The following is a 16,504-nucleotide window of genomic DNA, read 5'->3' as shown; positions in this document are numbered from 1 at the left end:
TGTTGGCTACAAAGAATCTACACATTTATATAATTTCTTTTCAAAATTTTGGCACTAAATATGCTTAATAATAAGATAAAAAAAGAAACTTTGGGTTACTCACCGTCCATTGGTTCTTTGATAAACCTATGTAGTAAAAAAACCTGACTAATGGCAAGTCCTGAGGAAGAACTGGATTAATAATATCTTCTCTTCCGATCATTTTTTTTTCATCTACAAAATTCTCACTTGAAATGATAATTAAATTGTGTGTAACATGTTAGAATCTCTCTTCTTCGGTGGTTAGTTTGAGTAGAAATTCCCATTTGCCATTATTTTGGTTTAAACTTGAAAGTGTTGATAACATGTGAGTGTGGTTGGATTGGGTGGCTGACTTTGGTGAAGTGAGTGTGGAAAAAGTTAGTGGATGAGTGAGTGAAGAAGAAGAGGAAGAAGTAGAAGAGCCAGTTGATTGATTGGTTGATTCAATCCATTGGACTGTGATGAGGAAACTGAGATGGGTAATGGATGGAGGAGGGTTTTGGGATTTGGACATTTCAACTCCTCAAACCCTTGATGGCTTGGCCTGTGCCGTCCCAGGGGACCCTCTTCCCTTGGGTCTCTCACGAGGCACAAGGCTTTCCAGACCAAGACAACTAGAATTCATGCACCGTTTCATGAATGCCCCTCTCATTCCCTCCTACGCCAAACCTCATGGCCTCTCCCTCCACCGTCTTATCTCCCTCCCCTTTTCTGATAATTGGTATGCCAACTCAATTCTCCACCAAAGTTTCAATCTTTTCTGCATTTCGCCCCTTTTCGTTTCTGGGCGTGTTAGATTTTTTTTTCTTTCTGTGTTTAATATACTCCACTTTTGTTGCTTCTTAGATTATATGGTATTGCTGTTATCAAAATGATTGATTAATTCAGTGATTGTTTTCATTAGTTTAACAATTGGTTGTGTCAATTATTGCTTGTGTGGAGTGTAGATTGTATGGGTTTTAATATTGTGAAAAAGACATTGGTGGAAGGGATCTCTTAGTATATAATAATATCTCTGAAGATTTGGTCTTTATTGAGGCTGTGTGATCCATGTATCCCATTTTACCTTGTGGGACATTTGTGTGAATTCTGGTAACTGATATTCAGTGTGAGAGTTTTGCAGGGTTTTATTTTTACTGGGTCAGTTCAATTTGCAGAGGTTTGTTTCCTCTGTTAAGAGCAGTGAGGAGAAGCCAAAGGGGGTTTCCTCTTGGTTAAAAACCTTTGGGAGACATTTGCAGCAGAAGTCCTTGTATGCCTTGGGTTTCTCTTCAGAGTTTCAGTTGGGGGCAAATGATACATTGCTTTTTGGCTTAGATGCTTATGATGATGCCGAAAAGCCTCGTGGGAAATTTGCCTTTCACCATAAGGTAAGCATTTGAATGCATCGCCTTGCGCATCCCAAAGATAAATTCTGTTATTCTCAGTTGATCATAACGTTGATCCGGTTTACATCAACAATCTACTTTCTTTTGTTCTATAGTAACTTTCTGACATGAAATTGAACTAGATTTTGGTCTTTTTACTCATACAAAATTTTATTGGTGTGTGTTTGTAGTTTCCAGATCATGATCTAACAGTGGAGGCAGTTTCTCCTGGTCTTTTTGTTGATAATAACACTGGTAATTACTGGGATGTTCCATTTTCAACTGCAGTTGATCTTGCTTCTGTGACTACCAGCGATTCTTCCACCGCTTATCGTTTGTCGGCACGCTACACTTCTGGGTCACCCAAGCAGTTTCAAAATATTCATAACCATGATGATAGAGTACCACCTTCTCTACTTCCTGGCTTGGCCTTCAAAAGCGCCTTTTCTTACAGGAAGAAAGTTGATATTTGGAGAAGTGAAGCTCCAAAGTTGAAATTGGTGCAACCGTATGATGTGTTTCTTTCAAATCCTCACGTGTCTGCCTCAGGGATTATTGGTAAATTTTCTTCTTGTTTGTAACGTATTTTGCTGACACATGTTCTTAGCGAAGAAGTGAGGAAACTGTTAGACATTTTCTTAACATTTCACATGCATGTCATTGTTATCACTAGATGGAAATGATTTGAGAGCCTCTGGGGTGTATATATTACTTAAGATAGTGTGTACAATGAGGGTAACTCGTGTAACAACTTATCAAATGCATTGGTAATGATCACATCACAAAGATCTTTGATCTGGCGCATTGCCTTGTTACTTGAAGCTGTGGATGGTTTTAGAGTATGCTTATTGTTTCCTTGAATTCTTTAATGAGAAGGTGCTGCTTCAACCGCCGCATTTGGGGATAATTCAGCAAGAGCACAAATAGAAGATGGTAGTCCAGGATATTTTCTCCAGGTTTCTGGAGTAAAGTCTTTCTTTGTAGCAGATATGTTTGCAACCGTTTCATTCACGGCTCAACTTGGAAACTTCCAGAGGCCTTTTCTAGATCTTACCCGATTTCAGGCCCGGTTGGATTTCTCTTCTGGTTTCAAATTTCTTTCAGCTGCAACTGGTCTAACTCAAGATCTTCTCAATTCTCAAAAGCCCAGCTTGGAAGCTGTTCAAGCGATTTTACCCAATGCTACAGTATCACTTCAGCAGCAGGTACCTCCCAATCAGTTATTTCACAAATTTGTATGATTTCAGTGTTTTAAAACTTCTTCTGATTAGTGAGCTTTATCTGGAAAAGACATTTTGGCACTGTTGGAATAAACTTTTCTATAAACGCTTGTAAGAGAAAATAGTAAAAAGGTAAAATGGATTGAACTTCTTCAATAAGCTAAAGTCAACTATTTCCCTCATGTTTTGAAGATGTTAAATGAAAAAAACATTTATAAAAGTTCAACTGCTTGAGTTGATTTTAACTTATGGGAGAAGTTTAACTCATTCATTTTGGCGATTCTATCCATGTTTTTTCCGATCTCATGATTCTAATCATGCACTGCAAACTGTTCAAGCATTTGGTCCGTAATGCTGCTGTAATGTTAACCAAAACACCTTATATCTTGCAGATTGTTGGTCCTGTCAGTTTTAGAGTTGATTCTGGAATTAAAGTTGATCTGAAGAACCCTGATTGGCCTATTCATGCACAGGAACCTGTATTTGCTTTGGAATATGCATTGCAAGTACTTGGTTCAGCAAAAGCAGTTGCATGGTATTGCCCCAAACGCCAAGAGTTTATGGCAGAACTTCGTTTCTTGGAAACATAAACAATAGCCCAATAGGCACTATAGAAATATCTATTCCTTAAATTGCAAAAGCTAGTTGGTAAAAGGTCCATTAGTTTTCATTGTACCCTATGGCTTGTCAATAGGTTTGTGTTTTACTACCTCTATTGCAATTGTAGTTATTGAAGAAGAGAACTATCAAATTTCATTGAATTCCGGGATTATCAATGCAAACATTTTGTACCACAAATTCTTTGCAAACCTTATGCGAAACTCTTCTTTTTTCTACTCTTCCCGGGCATAAAATTCAGCTGAGATTGATCTCAACGTGAGCATAATTATTGAAAGTTTTCAATTTCATTTATAATGTGAAATCAAGATGAAACTGTTTGTATTTCAATGTGTCAATAAAGTTGACATCAAACTTATACGGGAAACCACAATAAACTAAACAAGTGTACCTTTAACTACTTTGTGACGTCGCCTTAGCGTTCAACAAACCAAAACACGAGTCTTCAAATAGACGTGAGCAAGAAGCATTGGTCGTGGTCGTCGTAATTTGTTTGTGGCCAGAGGGCACATTAATCAGACACATGGTGTGCATTGTTGCACGTAACGTGCATCACATCAAATGTTCAAACAAACATTTGGTTACTTGTTATTGGCAATCGGTTCGTGATTATCGGTGAGATAGGGACACATTTTGGATATAACTTAAAGTTGGAACAGGAAAATCTCATTACCACAATATACCATTTTCTCAAATTGCGAATCTTTTATATCGCTTTAAAAATAAAAAATAAAATAAATTTAAGCGAAAATTAATTTATTTACTAAACTATGTTAAAATATGGTGATGATGAAAATAATCCAAGAAGTTTATTCATTAAAGAAAAATTGAAACCGCATTTGGCTGATGCAGGAGAGTGAGCACATCTTTGAATGCCACGTCAAGCAAGTAGATGTTACTTTCTTTCCATCACTTCTCTCATCTTCTTTCCATTTCTTTCCAAGATTTGGAACAAAACAAAGTTTGTGACTGCAACTTCTTCCTCATAAGGCATTGAATTGGACTCACACCATTCAATTTTCATAGAGAGAGAGAGTTATGACGTCAAGTACCCAAGCCTACGGTGAACCATGGTACTGGGACAACCGCTACACCAACGAACCTGGTCCCTTCGATTGGTATCAAAAGTACATCACTTTGGCTCCCATCATCAACCTCTATGTCCCTCCTACCCAACGCATCCTCATCGTTGGTTGTGGCAACTCAGGCACGTTTTCTTCACGTTGTTCTTTTTATCTTTTTGTCTTTTATTCAGATCTCATTCATGGGTACATGCCTCTTTCTTTGGATTCAAGAAAAATTACATTTCTTTGAAATAAAAAAACGATTTTGTGGTGTTTGCAGCCTTCAGCGAAGGCATGGTGGTTGATGGCGGTTACACAGATATTGTCAACATTGATATATCTGCGGTGGTTATTGAAGCTATGAAAAGCAAATACCAAGATATTCCCCAATTGAAATGTATCCTTTCTGCTTTGTGATTTATCTGTGTCAAGTCTACAAGTTAATGTTATGGAACCGAACAAGAGTTTTGTCATTACATTATATATTAATTTTGAGTTAGTTTTTGAGAATGTGGAGAAATTCATAGATTTTAACAAAGATGGCAATGTGAGTGTGATGTATCCTTCATAATTGGACAGATATGAAAATGGATGTGAGAAACATGAGTGATTTTGAATCAGAGTCTTTTGATGCTGCTATTGACAAAGGTGTGCTTGCTGTGTAATTTTAGTTTTGTTTTTTTTATCTCTCTTTATTATAATAAGTTCATATTGGACAATGGATTGTGCTACTGATACTGTTTGGTTTTGCTTTTTCAGGGACTCTTGACTCTATCTTGGTGAGTGTAGCGATGGTTCATTGAGATGCAAGTATGTTTGACAAGTCTTATAGTTTGGTGTTTACGTGTTCTTGTTTGTAGTGTGGAAATAATTCAAGACAAAATGCAACAAAAATGCTGGAGGAGATTTGGAGGTAGAATAAAACCATGAACAAAAGTCTATAATTGTTTTACAGCTTCTGTTTTATTTAGGATTTTTTTTATTCTTGATCTGTTCACCATTATTGAAGCAGTTGATGACACACTATAGGGTCCTCAAGGATAAAGGAGTTTATGTTCTGGTAATTGCACCTCTTTATTTAAGCATCAATCTGCATTCAGATTTACTCTCCAATCCAATGGATAGAATGTGCCTTTGCATTAGGCTTCAATGGTTGTAAAATCTGCAGGTCACATATGGATCTCCACTGTATCGCTTACGTTTGCTACGGGAATCATGCTCATGGACAACAAAACTCCATGTCATAGGTTGCATTCAATCTTTATGTCATTGTCATCTTCCATTCCAAGTTAAACACTTTCTGTTCTGTTTGGACAATTTTCTAAATAAGCACTTACAGGAGAAAAAACAATGAGAAAATAAGATGAATTAGACTTATGCCTTTAAGTTAAAATCAATTTTAGAGTCAAGACACCACTTTTAACTCAAAATCTCAATGAACTGAGTTTATAGGTTTTTCTCTTATATGGTGTTTAACTTTGTTATTTTTATCCAATATGAAACTTAGACTCAGACTTGATCATTCTAACATAAGTTTTGAACTTCTAGATAGATTAATTTTAACATATTTGAAGTGTTCATTTCATTTTACCTTTTTATTTTTAGCCTTGTGCATTAAAGTTGGAGTGCAAACTAAACCCTAGACTTTGGTATATGCAGAGAAACTTGCTTCAGAAGAGAAATCTGAGCAACCAGTTTGGGAGCTTACAAAACCTGTTCCCCTGAATGATGATGGAACCTCTGTGGAGGAAGCTCTAGGAAAGAATCCTGATGTCCATTACATATACATTTGCACTAAGGTAATCAATATTTCATGATCAAATACATGTCACATGTAATTCAGATTTCTGATTCAAATTGAGTGCATCCCTTGTCCATTTTGGATTAACCATTTTTGTTATAATGCTTCTGCCAGGAAATTTCTGCTAACTCAAACACAAAAGCATGATTGGGGTTTTTAGAGAAGGAGGCATGCATTTTCACTCTCTACAAATTCATGTTGCTACTTTTTTACTGTAGTTGATCTTAGAGTTTGTAATGTTTACTTCAGATATTCTGATTTCTCAGTGTGATTTCAAGACAATAATTTCTTTAATTTTAAATTTGATTGATTCCATGGCTCTTCTCTTAACTCAACCATTGATATAGGGTAGTGTTAATATGTATTCTTCTAAATTCTCTTACATTTAAATGTTGTGTATTATATTTTAAGCTTTTCACCATTATGCCTTTCTCTTATGTGTGTGATTTTTGAGTTTTAAGGAATCCTGATGTTCAACACACACACACACACACACACACACACACACACACATATATATATATATATATATATATATATATATATATATATATATACACACGTAAGAGAATAAGAAATTTATTAATTTGAAAATGAAAAATAAATAAGAAAAATATAGACACATGTGCATGAAAAGAAAATACTTAAAGATATTTTCAATTCATTGTACAATCTTCATATGCATTTTGAAGTGTATGAACTTCTTAATTTGTTTCTTAGATGCACTTCAAACCTCAAATTTCAGATTTTCATATCCTTTCGAAGATAATTTTTTAGCTGACAGGAAAATTTATGTAACGTCCATAAATATGTAAGTTTTAGCTAGTTTGTACAGTTACTTTTCAAGTAATAATTTTTTTTCCCATGGTTTTCTTTGTCCAGTTGCAAATTTATTAATTAGCATATTTATTTAAAAAAAATATATAAGAACTATATTTTCAATAGAAGTTGTTTATTTTGTATTTTTAAACAAAAAATATTTTATTAGTATTTACAAGATATTTGACGTACTTTTAGAATAGGAAAAATACTTTTTTAATGTCACACTCAAACAAATTAATACTTACTTTTAATATAATTATAACCAAATATTAATTTTAATTTGCTTTTATAAAGCAACGACTTGGAATATCTAATTTTTCAGATTTTAACATTTAAAAAAAATCTTAAAAAGCCTTTTGAAATATTATTTTCCCAAATATATATTTTTTTAAATTATTTTTCTAAATGGACCTATTTGATTTTTTTTTGTTTTTCTAAAATGAAGAGGAGAAAAAAATTAAAATTAAAATTATGGAAAAGTAATTTAAAATATTATGTTTAAATTTAATTACAGAATAGTTTATGATTCTTTTAATATAACTTAAAATCATTATCAATAATAACAATGATATTAATACTTTAAAATTTAAAATTTATCTTTTATTTTTCATTATTTTTACAAAATCATCGTAATAATAGTTTTTTTTTTCTAAATTATATTATAAAATCAGTATTTATGAATTTTTTAAATAATTTATTTTTTAATTAAATATAATATAACATTATTTCTTCAAATGGACGAACATAAAATTCTTAATTGATTTTTCTATGTTCAATATTGAAAATTCTTTTAGAATTTTTCTAAAGAGCCTATTTAAAAAAATATCCTAAATATCATAAAATTTTTATTCAAAATTCCAAATCGAATACTATTTCCTTCTTTATTATATTAGGATTTTACTATTTTGCAGTTTGTTTATTATTATAAAAAGAAAAGAAAAAAAAGAAGAAGAAGAGAAGAGTAATACATAGGATCTTCACCGTTCAATTCCACTCTACAGGTCAATGGACTACCCACCACGTTTTCCAATGCTCACGGCAAAATATGGCATGAAAGCCAAATTGTAAAGAAAAATAATAAACAAAGTATTATCCTTAACTTTTTCAAAACACAGATATCTTTTGAAAATCCAACATATGATTTCTAAAAAATTACAATCAGAGTAAAAGTTTGTGTTTTCATTTATTTAATAATTATTATTTTATCATAGTGAAAAAAATATTTGTTATTATATATAATTCCTAAATAATAATAATAATAAAAAAAACAAATATTCTTGCTTTTTATGGTGTAGTATGAACTGAGTCATATTTATTGGGTAGAAAGCCATATTTTCAAAATTAGAAAAGAGAAAAAAAAATGTAATTTGAGTTTAGTTTCCTTAAAACACAGTTATATAACCATGTCCTCCGATGAAAATTGGTCAAACATGTCTAAAAGTCTGAAATTATGGAAAAAACCAAAACCCTTAATTGCCGTTAACAAATCATCATTTTAATTTCAATTTAAAAAAAAAAATTCTATCAAGTGATTCATTAAAAAACAGAAAAAACACGAATATTTCAATGCCAAATATATTAATGTTCAATTTTAAATATATACTAAGATAAATTTGGTCAATTATTACATTTTGTAGTCTGGTCTTTAAAAAAGTCTCGGACATTTGGATAAAGGAAGAAAAATACAAATAAATTTTAACCTTGACTTTTTGTGTTACATGAGATTTTTTGGGTGACCACTTTAAAATAAAGTGAAAAATTAAGTAAAATAAGTGCTTGCTTCTTTTCTACTTTTTTTTTTCTATCAAAGAAACAAACAAGGCTTAAGCAAAAGTTCGATTGTTCCGGCTATCTATAGGGTGGGGCGAGTTTCAGGTGGGTCCAAGCAAACGGTTGGGAAGATGGTGGCCTGATCTTGGACCTCATTCACAACAACTCTCACTCGTTCATTCCTTTTTACACTCAGAGAAAGAGAAAAAATAGATTGTGATGGAAGAAGAAGAAGAGCAAAAGGTTATGGAAAAGGGGTGCAAGGAAACTCCTGTTCGAGTTTATGCTGATGGGATTTATGATCTCTTTCACTTCGGCCATGCCCGTTCTCTTGAGCAAGCTAAGAAACTGTAATTCATACTCTTTACTTCATTTTTTATTTGGAAAGGACACGTTTTTATGACTTGTAGTTGTACACCATGTTTTATTTCTTTTGGGTTGGTTGGTGCATGTTCATGGACTAAACTTCACTTCACTCTACTAACCCCCAGTTTGGTTAATTTTCCCACTTCAAAACGGGGTTTTGTGTGTTTTGCTGAGGCAGTCTCTTTTTCTTTTGTTTTTTCTATTTTTAAACATAGTTGTTGTTTGAGGGAGAATGTTCATGCTGCTTAAATCCATTTGTTTTTTCTTAATTGAAGGTTTCCAAACACTTATCTCCTTGTTGGATGCTGCAATGATGAGATCACCCATAAGTATAAGGGCAAAACTGTTATGACTGAGAAAGAACGCTATGAGTCTCTTCGCCACTGCAGGTTTTGTTCGCTTTTCTCTTTCGGGTTTGAATTTTGACTCGTTTTTGCATGTGTTCCGACTTTACTGTACTCTTGCTTTGAAAACTTTTTTCTTATCAAAGAATTATGGGCAAATTATACATATACTGTAAAGGGTGTCAACCAATAAAAAATTGTTAAATATGACAATTTTGTTGGATTTCTCAATACCTATCTTAAAAATCATGTTTACTATGATTTTTCTAATTTGTTGATGTTCTTTACACTGTCAGTGAAAAGATTATACACTTATGAATTATATTTGCATAAGATCAGGTTTTGGTAGTATATAGTTTGATGGCATGCGTTGCTGTTGAAACTTACCTGCCCTTTCTTTCATTACCCTTTTCTGGGAAACTGATTGTATGGTTTCCGACTAAGATACTTTTGTTGACTATTTTTCAGAGTAGTCTAATGAATTTTGAGATTGGAGCTGTAAAAGTATGTATACAATGTTATAGTTTTGATTTGAGAGTATAGACGTGATTGTGCTAATTTGTAGTGTCCAAGTTCTTTGGTGCTTGTGTTAGAGATTTTACATTGACTAAAAATATGAGCAATTTATAATATTTAACTGGGTTTAAACCTCATCTTGTAAGTTCATTTTATGAGGTTGAGTAAAACTTACTTTCTTAAGATGGTATTAGAGTCTATCTCAGCAAATTCAGCCTGAGGAGATGTTGGAGATCTTACTTAATTAGAGGTATGATTAAGTTATACTATATAAATGGGTGCATAACTTCCTTTATAAGCATGTTTTGTAAGGTTGAGTTGAGCTTAAGGCCCACTTTTATAAAACTTTGTAGCTGCAGAAATGAATGATAATCTTTTTTATCTTACTGCTGAGGTTTTTCTGAATTAGCTACATCCTGTAGCTGATTTCAGAAGCTAAGTTTTTACTGTGTTGCTCTGACCAAATTATTGGCTTTCATTTCATCACCCTTATTTTATTTGTATATGGTGGTGGTTCTGTGGTATTGTTTCATCAGGATATGCTTTGGAGGATGGATTTTACTTCCAATACATTTTACTTTGAGAATCATTTGCTTATCCACGATAAGCTCCGTGTTCTTTTTTCCAGCGTCTCCTAAAATCCAACTAGTTGTTGAAATCTTAAAAAAATAAAAATTGACTTGATTCCATTTGTTCGTCTCACTTATAAATTGCCTTTGAATTCCTGATTACATTATATTTGACCTTTGCATTATGAATCCTATTAATTGCTTACCCTATATATTAGTGTGTGAAGCATTTGAATTGTACTTGCTCCAGGTGGGTTGATGAAGTTATTCCAGATGCGCCATGGGTAATCACCAAGGAGTTCCTTGACAAGCATCAAATTGACTATGTGGCACATGATAGTCTTCCGTAAGGTTAACCAGCCCCAGGCTACACTTTACTTTTGTGTTCGATCTAGGTGTAAAACTTGTGACTTCTTCATAAATATGTTGCCAAATTTGAAATATCTTTGTATTAGAATTTATTATTGTTACATTGTTGTTGATATTATTATCATTACCATCATCATTATTGTTGTTGTTATTATTATTATTATTATTATTTTCACTTGGCTGTCTTGTGATGCTTCTGTTCTATCCGTGTGATACTGTTCTGCTTGCATTGCAACACTTGAGTATATTCTGACTGGTACCATTTTCTTCAAGTTCTTCTCATATATATTATCACTTCCTTTTTCTATTATCATAGTTATGCTGATGCAAGTGGAGCTGGAAAGGATGTGTATGAATATGTAAGTTCAAGTGATAGAACTATATTCTAATTACGTTTCCATTAATTGAATGTCATTTCTTCCTGTGGCTGTTGTTTGGCAGCATTCACATCTATTTCTCATAGCATTCAGTTCTTTATGCCTTTTTTATGCCTTTTTTTCATCTCAAAAAATATATGCTGATTGGCCTACAGCTGGTTGCGGACATTTAACCATGTTATTCTTTATCAAATTATGACTACTTGTAACCATCTCAAACTTTTCTTCTGCAATTCATGATCTTATGCCTTTTAATTTCTTATGTAGGTTAAGTCTGTTGGAAAATTTAAGGAAACAAAGAGGACTGACGGAATTTCTACTTCTGATATTATAATGAGAATTATCAAAGATTATAATCAATATGTAATGCGTAATTTGGACCGTGGTTACACAAGAAAGGAACTAGGTGTCAGCTATGTCAAGGTTTGTTCTTTTTGGTTAGCATCTTTGTTTTGCCTTCTTTCAAATTCTTCATGTTTTAGTATTCAGTTTCATCATTGGTTTGCTTCATTGCTTAGTGGGGAACTTATATTTGTTACGCAATCTCTTATTCACAGGAGAAGAGGTTGAGAATGAATATGGGACTTAAAAAATTGCAGGAGAGAGTGAAGAAACAACAAGAGAAAGTGGGAAAAAAGGTAACATTAGATCATGAAATATCCTACTAGATCTTAGCACTTGCATTAGTAACTGTTTGCACACAAGTCTTTGAGTGAGATTGCCATCTTCCATAAAAGGTTACTTGCTTCTTAATTTCGTTTTGCTTTTATCTTTGTATAACAGTTAGTTAATTTTAAATCTTTCTATGTTTGATCATTTCCCCGCCCTCTAATTCAATGTATGAAGAAGTTTAAGACTCAAAAATAAGTTGTAAAGACACAACGGAAACATTATAAACTACCTTTTTGAATTCGGATTGTGGTTGGTGTCAAATTGAAGGAACTCTCTAAGGAAGTACTAGTGATTTCTTCATTATCTTGATTTAGTTCTCCTTTTATAATGTTGAAATGATATTCTAGGAAATCTTGTGCGAAACATCTGTTGTCCTTAGTAATAGATATGTAAAAGAAAGTGAGACCAAATTCACCAATGTTCTCTTAAACTAAAGCATTTTGTAAACATAAATTTCTTTAAATTAGTAGTAGACATGCCATTATTTTCTCACTTTACACATCTCTTCAGTTTAGAGGTTTTAAATCTCATTAGACCACAGCAATCTACTATACACATTATTGTCATTTTTTTTTTCTTTCCCTTGCTGAAGGGACAGTAAAATGTGTCAAATTGTTGCAAGAATTATAATCCTTATTCTTTATATTACTAGAATCTGAGTTTGAGTCTAGCTTTACAAAATCGATTTGTGAGGACAAGATTGTTCTCTCACTATATATTATTTTGGAGTTGATATAGGACTTGAACAGTGCTGAATATGTGTCTTTTCCTATTGAATATACTGGTGATGACTAATTTGTTGAACTTTGCAGATTCAAACGGTGGGAAAAATTGCTGGAATGCACCCTAATGAATGGGTTGAAAATGCAGATCGATTGGTAGCTGGGTTTCTTGAGATGTTTGAAGAAGGTTGCCATAAAATGGTAGATTCCTTTTACCTCTCCAAAAGATTGCTTACCATAATAACAAATGACTAGTGTTTGCATGTGACACTGTTCCCTACTTAAATATTGCATTGATCTTCGGATGTGTAATGTACTAATTTGGTTAGTTTTCTGATATCCCAGGGAACAGCAATCAGAGACAGAATACAAGAACAATTGAGGGCACAACAGCTGAAATCTCTTCTTTATGATGAGTGGGATGATGATGATTCATTCTATGATGGTGAATACTACTCCGACTAAAGTTGCAAATAAACTTGTGTGTTTATTGATTAAGGATCATTCCTGTGTATAACTAAGCTACCCTTTCTGTAAGGAGAATTACTAGAAGGATACTGGATTGTCATGCGTGCAAGATGGTTTTGTACATTATTTTCCTTTGTACATAGTTTGATTTGATTATATTTTCTTGTTAAAAGAGAAGGTAACTTTTACAGTACTGATGGGTCAGACCTTTCTTCTTTACTCTCTTTTTTCTGTTGCTATCCTAAGGGTTTCTTCACAAGGAAGGAAATCACTTGTGTTTCTTCTTAGGGAATTAACATCTATTAAAAGTATTAGTTTCTGAATGAGGTATATGGTTTGTTCTTTGTGTAAGGTATGGGTAGTAGTTCTCCCATATCTTACTCGCTAGATAAATATATAAATATCCGTTCCGTACATGTATTTATATTCATCAGGTATTCGTTATTCAGGTATTCGCATAATTTTTTAATATCTACGGATATTCACGGATAAACGTGGATATTTACAAAAAATATAAATAAATATTTAATAACATATTTTAATCGTAAACTCAAATAAAATACAATATATAACATTTATAAATTTCAAATAAAGTTCAAATAATTCATTTAAATAACGTTGAATGACAATTTATAAAGAAATGAATTTTTTTTAAAATCAATTGATAAAAAAATAACTCATTTAACATTAATGTTAATATTTTAATCATGTTTTTTTATTTTTTATTTCATTTAAATTAGAGTATAGCGGATACAGGTATCCACGGGTACAGATACTATGATACCTGTATCTGTTCTGTTAACATGCGAATAATAAAAATATTTGTACCCGTTATCTGTGACTATTCATTTATAATATCTATTTTTTACCTATTGCGGGTTTTATCTGCGGATACCCACATATACAAATTTTTTTGACATTCCAGTTATGAAATCATAAATTTGATAGCAAGAAATTAAGATTTGATGAAGTTGTCTTGGTATTGCAAGTTAATTAAAGAAGTTTATAAATGCTTAGCTTTATCTATATATTAATACTTAAAAGAAATTATTTATAAAATATATATAAATGTCAGATTCTTGATGAAATAAAAATGTATGGGTTTGTTAATTCCAATCTTTAATATTAATTTTAGCTAATTACAAGTAAATTAAGTTATCAACAAAATTTTAAACATAAAAAGTACATTTTTTTTTATGAAGAAGAATGTCTGGTTAAACTTAAAAGTATTTATAAATAAACACTTATTAGAATAATCACTTATTTGAGAATCGCGTAATAAGCTGTTTTCATAAATATTACTTATAAATAAATCACTCTTGTTAAAAGTGCTTATTTTTAAGTTTAATCAAACTCACCCAATTTGTTTAAATTATTATTAAACATCTCAGTGTTGTTATTTAGTTTAGTTTCCTTCTCCTCTTTTTATTTCTTTCATGGATCATCATCATCCAAAGCAATTCAATTTTAAACAATTATACTTATATTGTGATATCGAATACGAATATTCTCTAATACTTATCTCTTAGTCCATAATTATTGGTTAGACTACTTGATTGGGTTGGACTTTATCCTTTATCGAGCGTTTTAAAATAAAATTTATGAAATAATTTTATTTATTTCTAATATCGTTGAATACATAATTTTCATTTTTGTATCATTTTAGAACAGTCGTGAAACTCTTTCAAAAATGAAGTATTGAAGCAATGAGGGCACGTGTTGTATTTAACATAATTAAGTTGTAAATTATAGTTTTCTTGTAAAGGCACGAAATGAAGAAAGTGATGGGACAAATGTGGCTTTATCACACACTTGGATATGTCGGAAGAGAATATGCATTTACGAAATGAGAATATGCATTTAGAGATAAGGACCACAATTGGGTCCTTATAATAATTATTGTTTAACTTTTATATGTATGTATGAGAAAAAAATTCACTTAACATTTATTTAGAAAATAAAAGTGTGTTTAAAAAAAAAAAATTATTCTGAGTTATTGTTTAAAATATATTCTTAAATCAAATAAAAAAGGTAAAAATATTTATTGATTTTTTAAGTTTATTAAGAGTGACAAAACGAACGGAAGTATGCATTTTGTATTTTGATTTGGTTTAAACTTAAATAAGAATTATAAAGAAGTATTTTTAATATTGATATATATATATATATATATATATATATATATATATATAAACCTACTTTTCACTTCCAACTAAATTTGCAATAATGGTTTCCATACTTTAAAATTATACTCCCACCTATCTCTTTCAAATTTATTAAAATAATAACTATTTTATTAAAAAATATAACAAATATTATCTTTAATTATTTAAATCATTTTTTAATTAATATTCCTTTTTTACTTATCAACTATATTTTTATTAGTGTGTTCAAGTATTTAAAGCATATTGTACTATATGCTTCGAATAAATAAATTTCAATTTTATTCTTTTAAATTGTAAGCATCTACCACTTTTTTATTTGCTAACGTGTACGTAAATTATGACTCATTACAAAGATATGGAAAACAGAAGTATATTTAAATAAAAAATAAACTAAATGAATAGTAGGGTTTATATGTTTTTAGGTGTTTAAATACAGTAATCTATGATTTTGGTGGGTCAACTAAATTATTTTTATTTGAAATAATACATTTTAACATTTTTTAAAATATAATTTTATTTCTTTTGGTTCTAATTACAAGACGTTATTTTGAAATTTTTTCCTTTTTGTGTGAATTTCTTTTCTCTATTTTTTTTGTTAATTATTTTTTGTCGAGTAACTTCCCTTCCTTTATATAAAATATGCGAAAAAGCTCTATGATCTAGGTTTAAAGTATTACATTTTTCTTAAGAAGAAATTTACATTAAATGGTATAAGAACATTTATTGTAACCCTTTTATGTATATGATATTAAACACAATCTCATCAATCAAGAACTTCTTAAGACTCACAATTACTAGAAAATATATGCAACAATTATCTTTCAAAAATTCTATAAATAGAAAATATCTTGAAGAAGAAATGACTCTTGCTCAAAAACAAATTAGAAACATTATAAAGATTAAAAAAAAACTTAAGAGAAAAAGTTTGCATTCTAATGGACACTCCAATGGATGCTTGTTATTTCAAATAATACTTAGTTGTTTAGTTAAGAATATTTTATTTGTATCTTCCGATATTAGTAATATGTATATTTGTATCTTCCGATATTAGTAATATGTTAAGTAACATTTCATATTATTGATAAAAAATATATATAGTCTCGATTATAAACAAAACAATATAAAAATATAAAGCGTAAATCTTACCTTCTATTTAACTTTTTGAAATTACATATTATCAAATTTTTAACTAACATAAAAAAAAAAATTTCCTTTTAAACAAGCTTTGCACAATATTTTGTTCCTATACTCAT

General features: G+C 31.0%; 3 protein-coding genes across 3 annotated transcripts; all 3 read left to right on the top strand.

Annotated features, from left to right (window-relative positions):
- Window positions 1–128: 128 nt before the first annotated feature.
- Window positions 129–3,417, top strand: LOC114164584 (protein TRIGALACTOSYLDIACYLGLYCEROL 4, chloroplastic). The gene is made up of 5 exons (XM_028049309.1): window positions 129–742; window positions 1,145–1,391; window positions 1,580–1,946; window positions 2,265–2,593; window positions 3,001–3,417. Exons 1-5 carry the CDS (start codon window positions 483–485, stop codon window positions 3,196–3,198), a joined length of 1,401 nt encoding a protein of 466 aa, XP_027905110.1. The 5' UTR covers window positions 129–482; the 3' UTR covers window positions 3,199–3,417.
- A 661-nt stretch (window positions 3,418–4,078) lies between these two features.
- LOC114162712 (EEF1A lysine methyltransferase 4) lies at window positions 4,079–6,411 on the top strand. The gene is made up of 9 exons (XM_028046672.1): window positions 4,079–4,433; window positions 4,571–4,687; window positions 4,870–4,938; window positions 5,050–5,069; window positions 5,151–5,203; window positions 5,320–5,350; window positions 5,459–5,537; window positions 5,950–6,089; window positions 6,206–6,411. Exons 1-9 carry the CDS (start codon window positions 4,265–4,267, stop codon window positions 6,236–6,238), a joined length of 711 nt encoding a protein of 236 aa, XP_027902473.1. The 5' UTR covers window positions 4,079–4,264; the 3' UTR covers window positions 6,239–6,411.
- A 2,296-nt stretch (window positions 6,412–8,707) lies between these two features.
- On the top strand, window positions 8,708–13,281 carry LOC114164591 (choline-phosphate cytidylyltransferase 1-like). The gene is made up of 8 exons (XM_028049317.1): window positions 8,708–9,033; window positions 9,325–9,438; window positions 10,729–10,824; window positions 11,164–11,206; window positions 11,492–11,647; window positions 11,782–11,862; window positions 12,709–12,819; window positions 12,964–13,281. The coding sequence occupies exons 1-8, from the start codon at window positions 8,903–8,905 to the stop codon at window positions 13,081–13,083; spliced, it is 852 nt and encodes a 283-aa protein (XP_027905118.1). The 5' UTR covers window positions 8,708–8,902; the 3' UTR covers window positions 13,084–13,281.
- The last annotated feature ends 3,223 nt before the right edge of the window (window positions 13,282–16,504 follow it).

Source organism: Vigna unguiculata, chromosome 9 (genome assembly GCF_004118075.2).
Source record: "Vigna unguiculata cultivar IT97K-499-35 chromosome 9, ASM411807v1, whole genome shotgun sequence".
In the NCBI taxonomy this organism is placed as follows: Eukaryota; Viridiplantae; Streptophyta; class Magnoliopsida; order Fabales; family Fabaceae; genus Vigna; species Vigna unguiculata.
The sequence above is the reverse complement of the archived record's forward strand: the minus strand, read 5'-3'. Positions and strand labels throughout refer to the sequence as shown.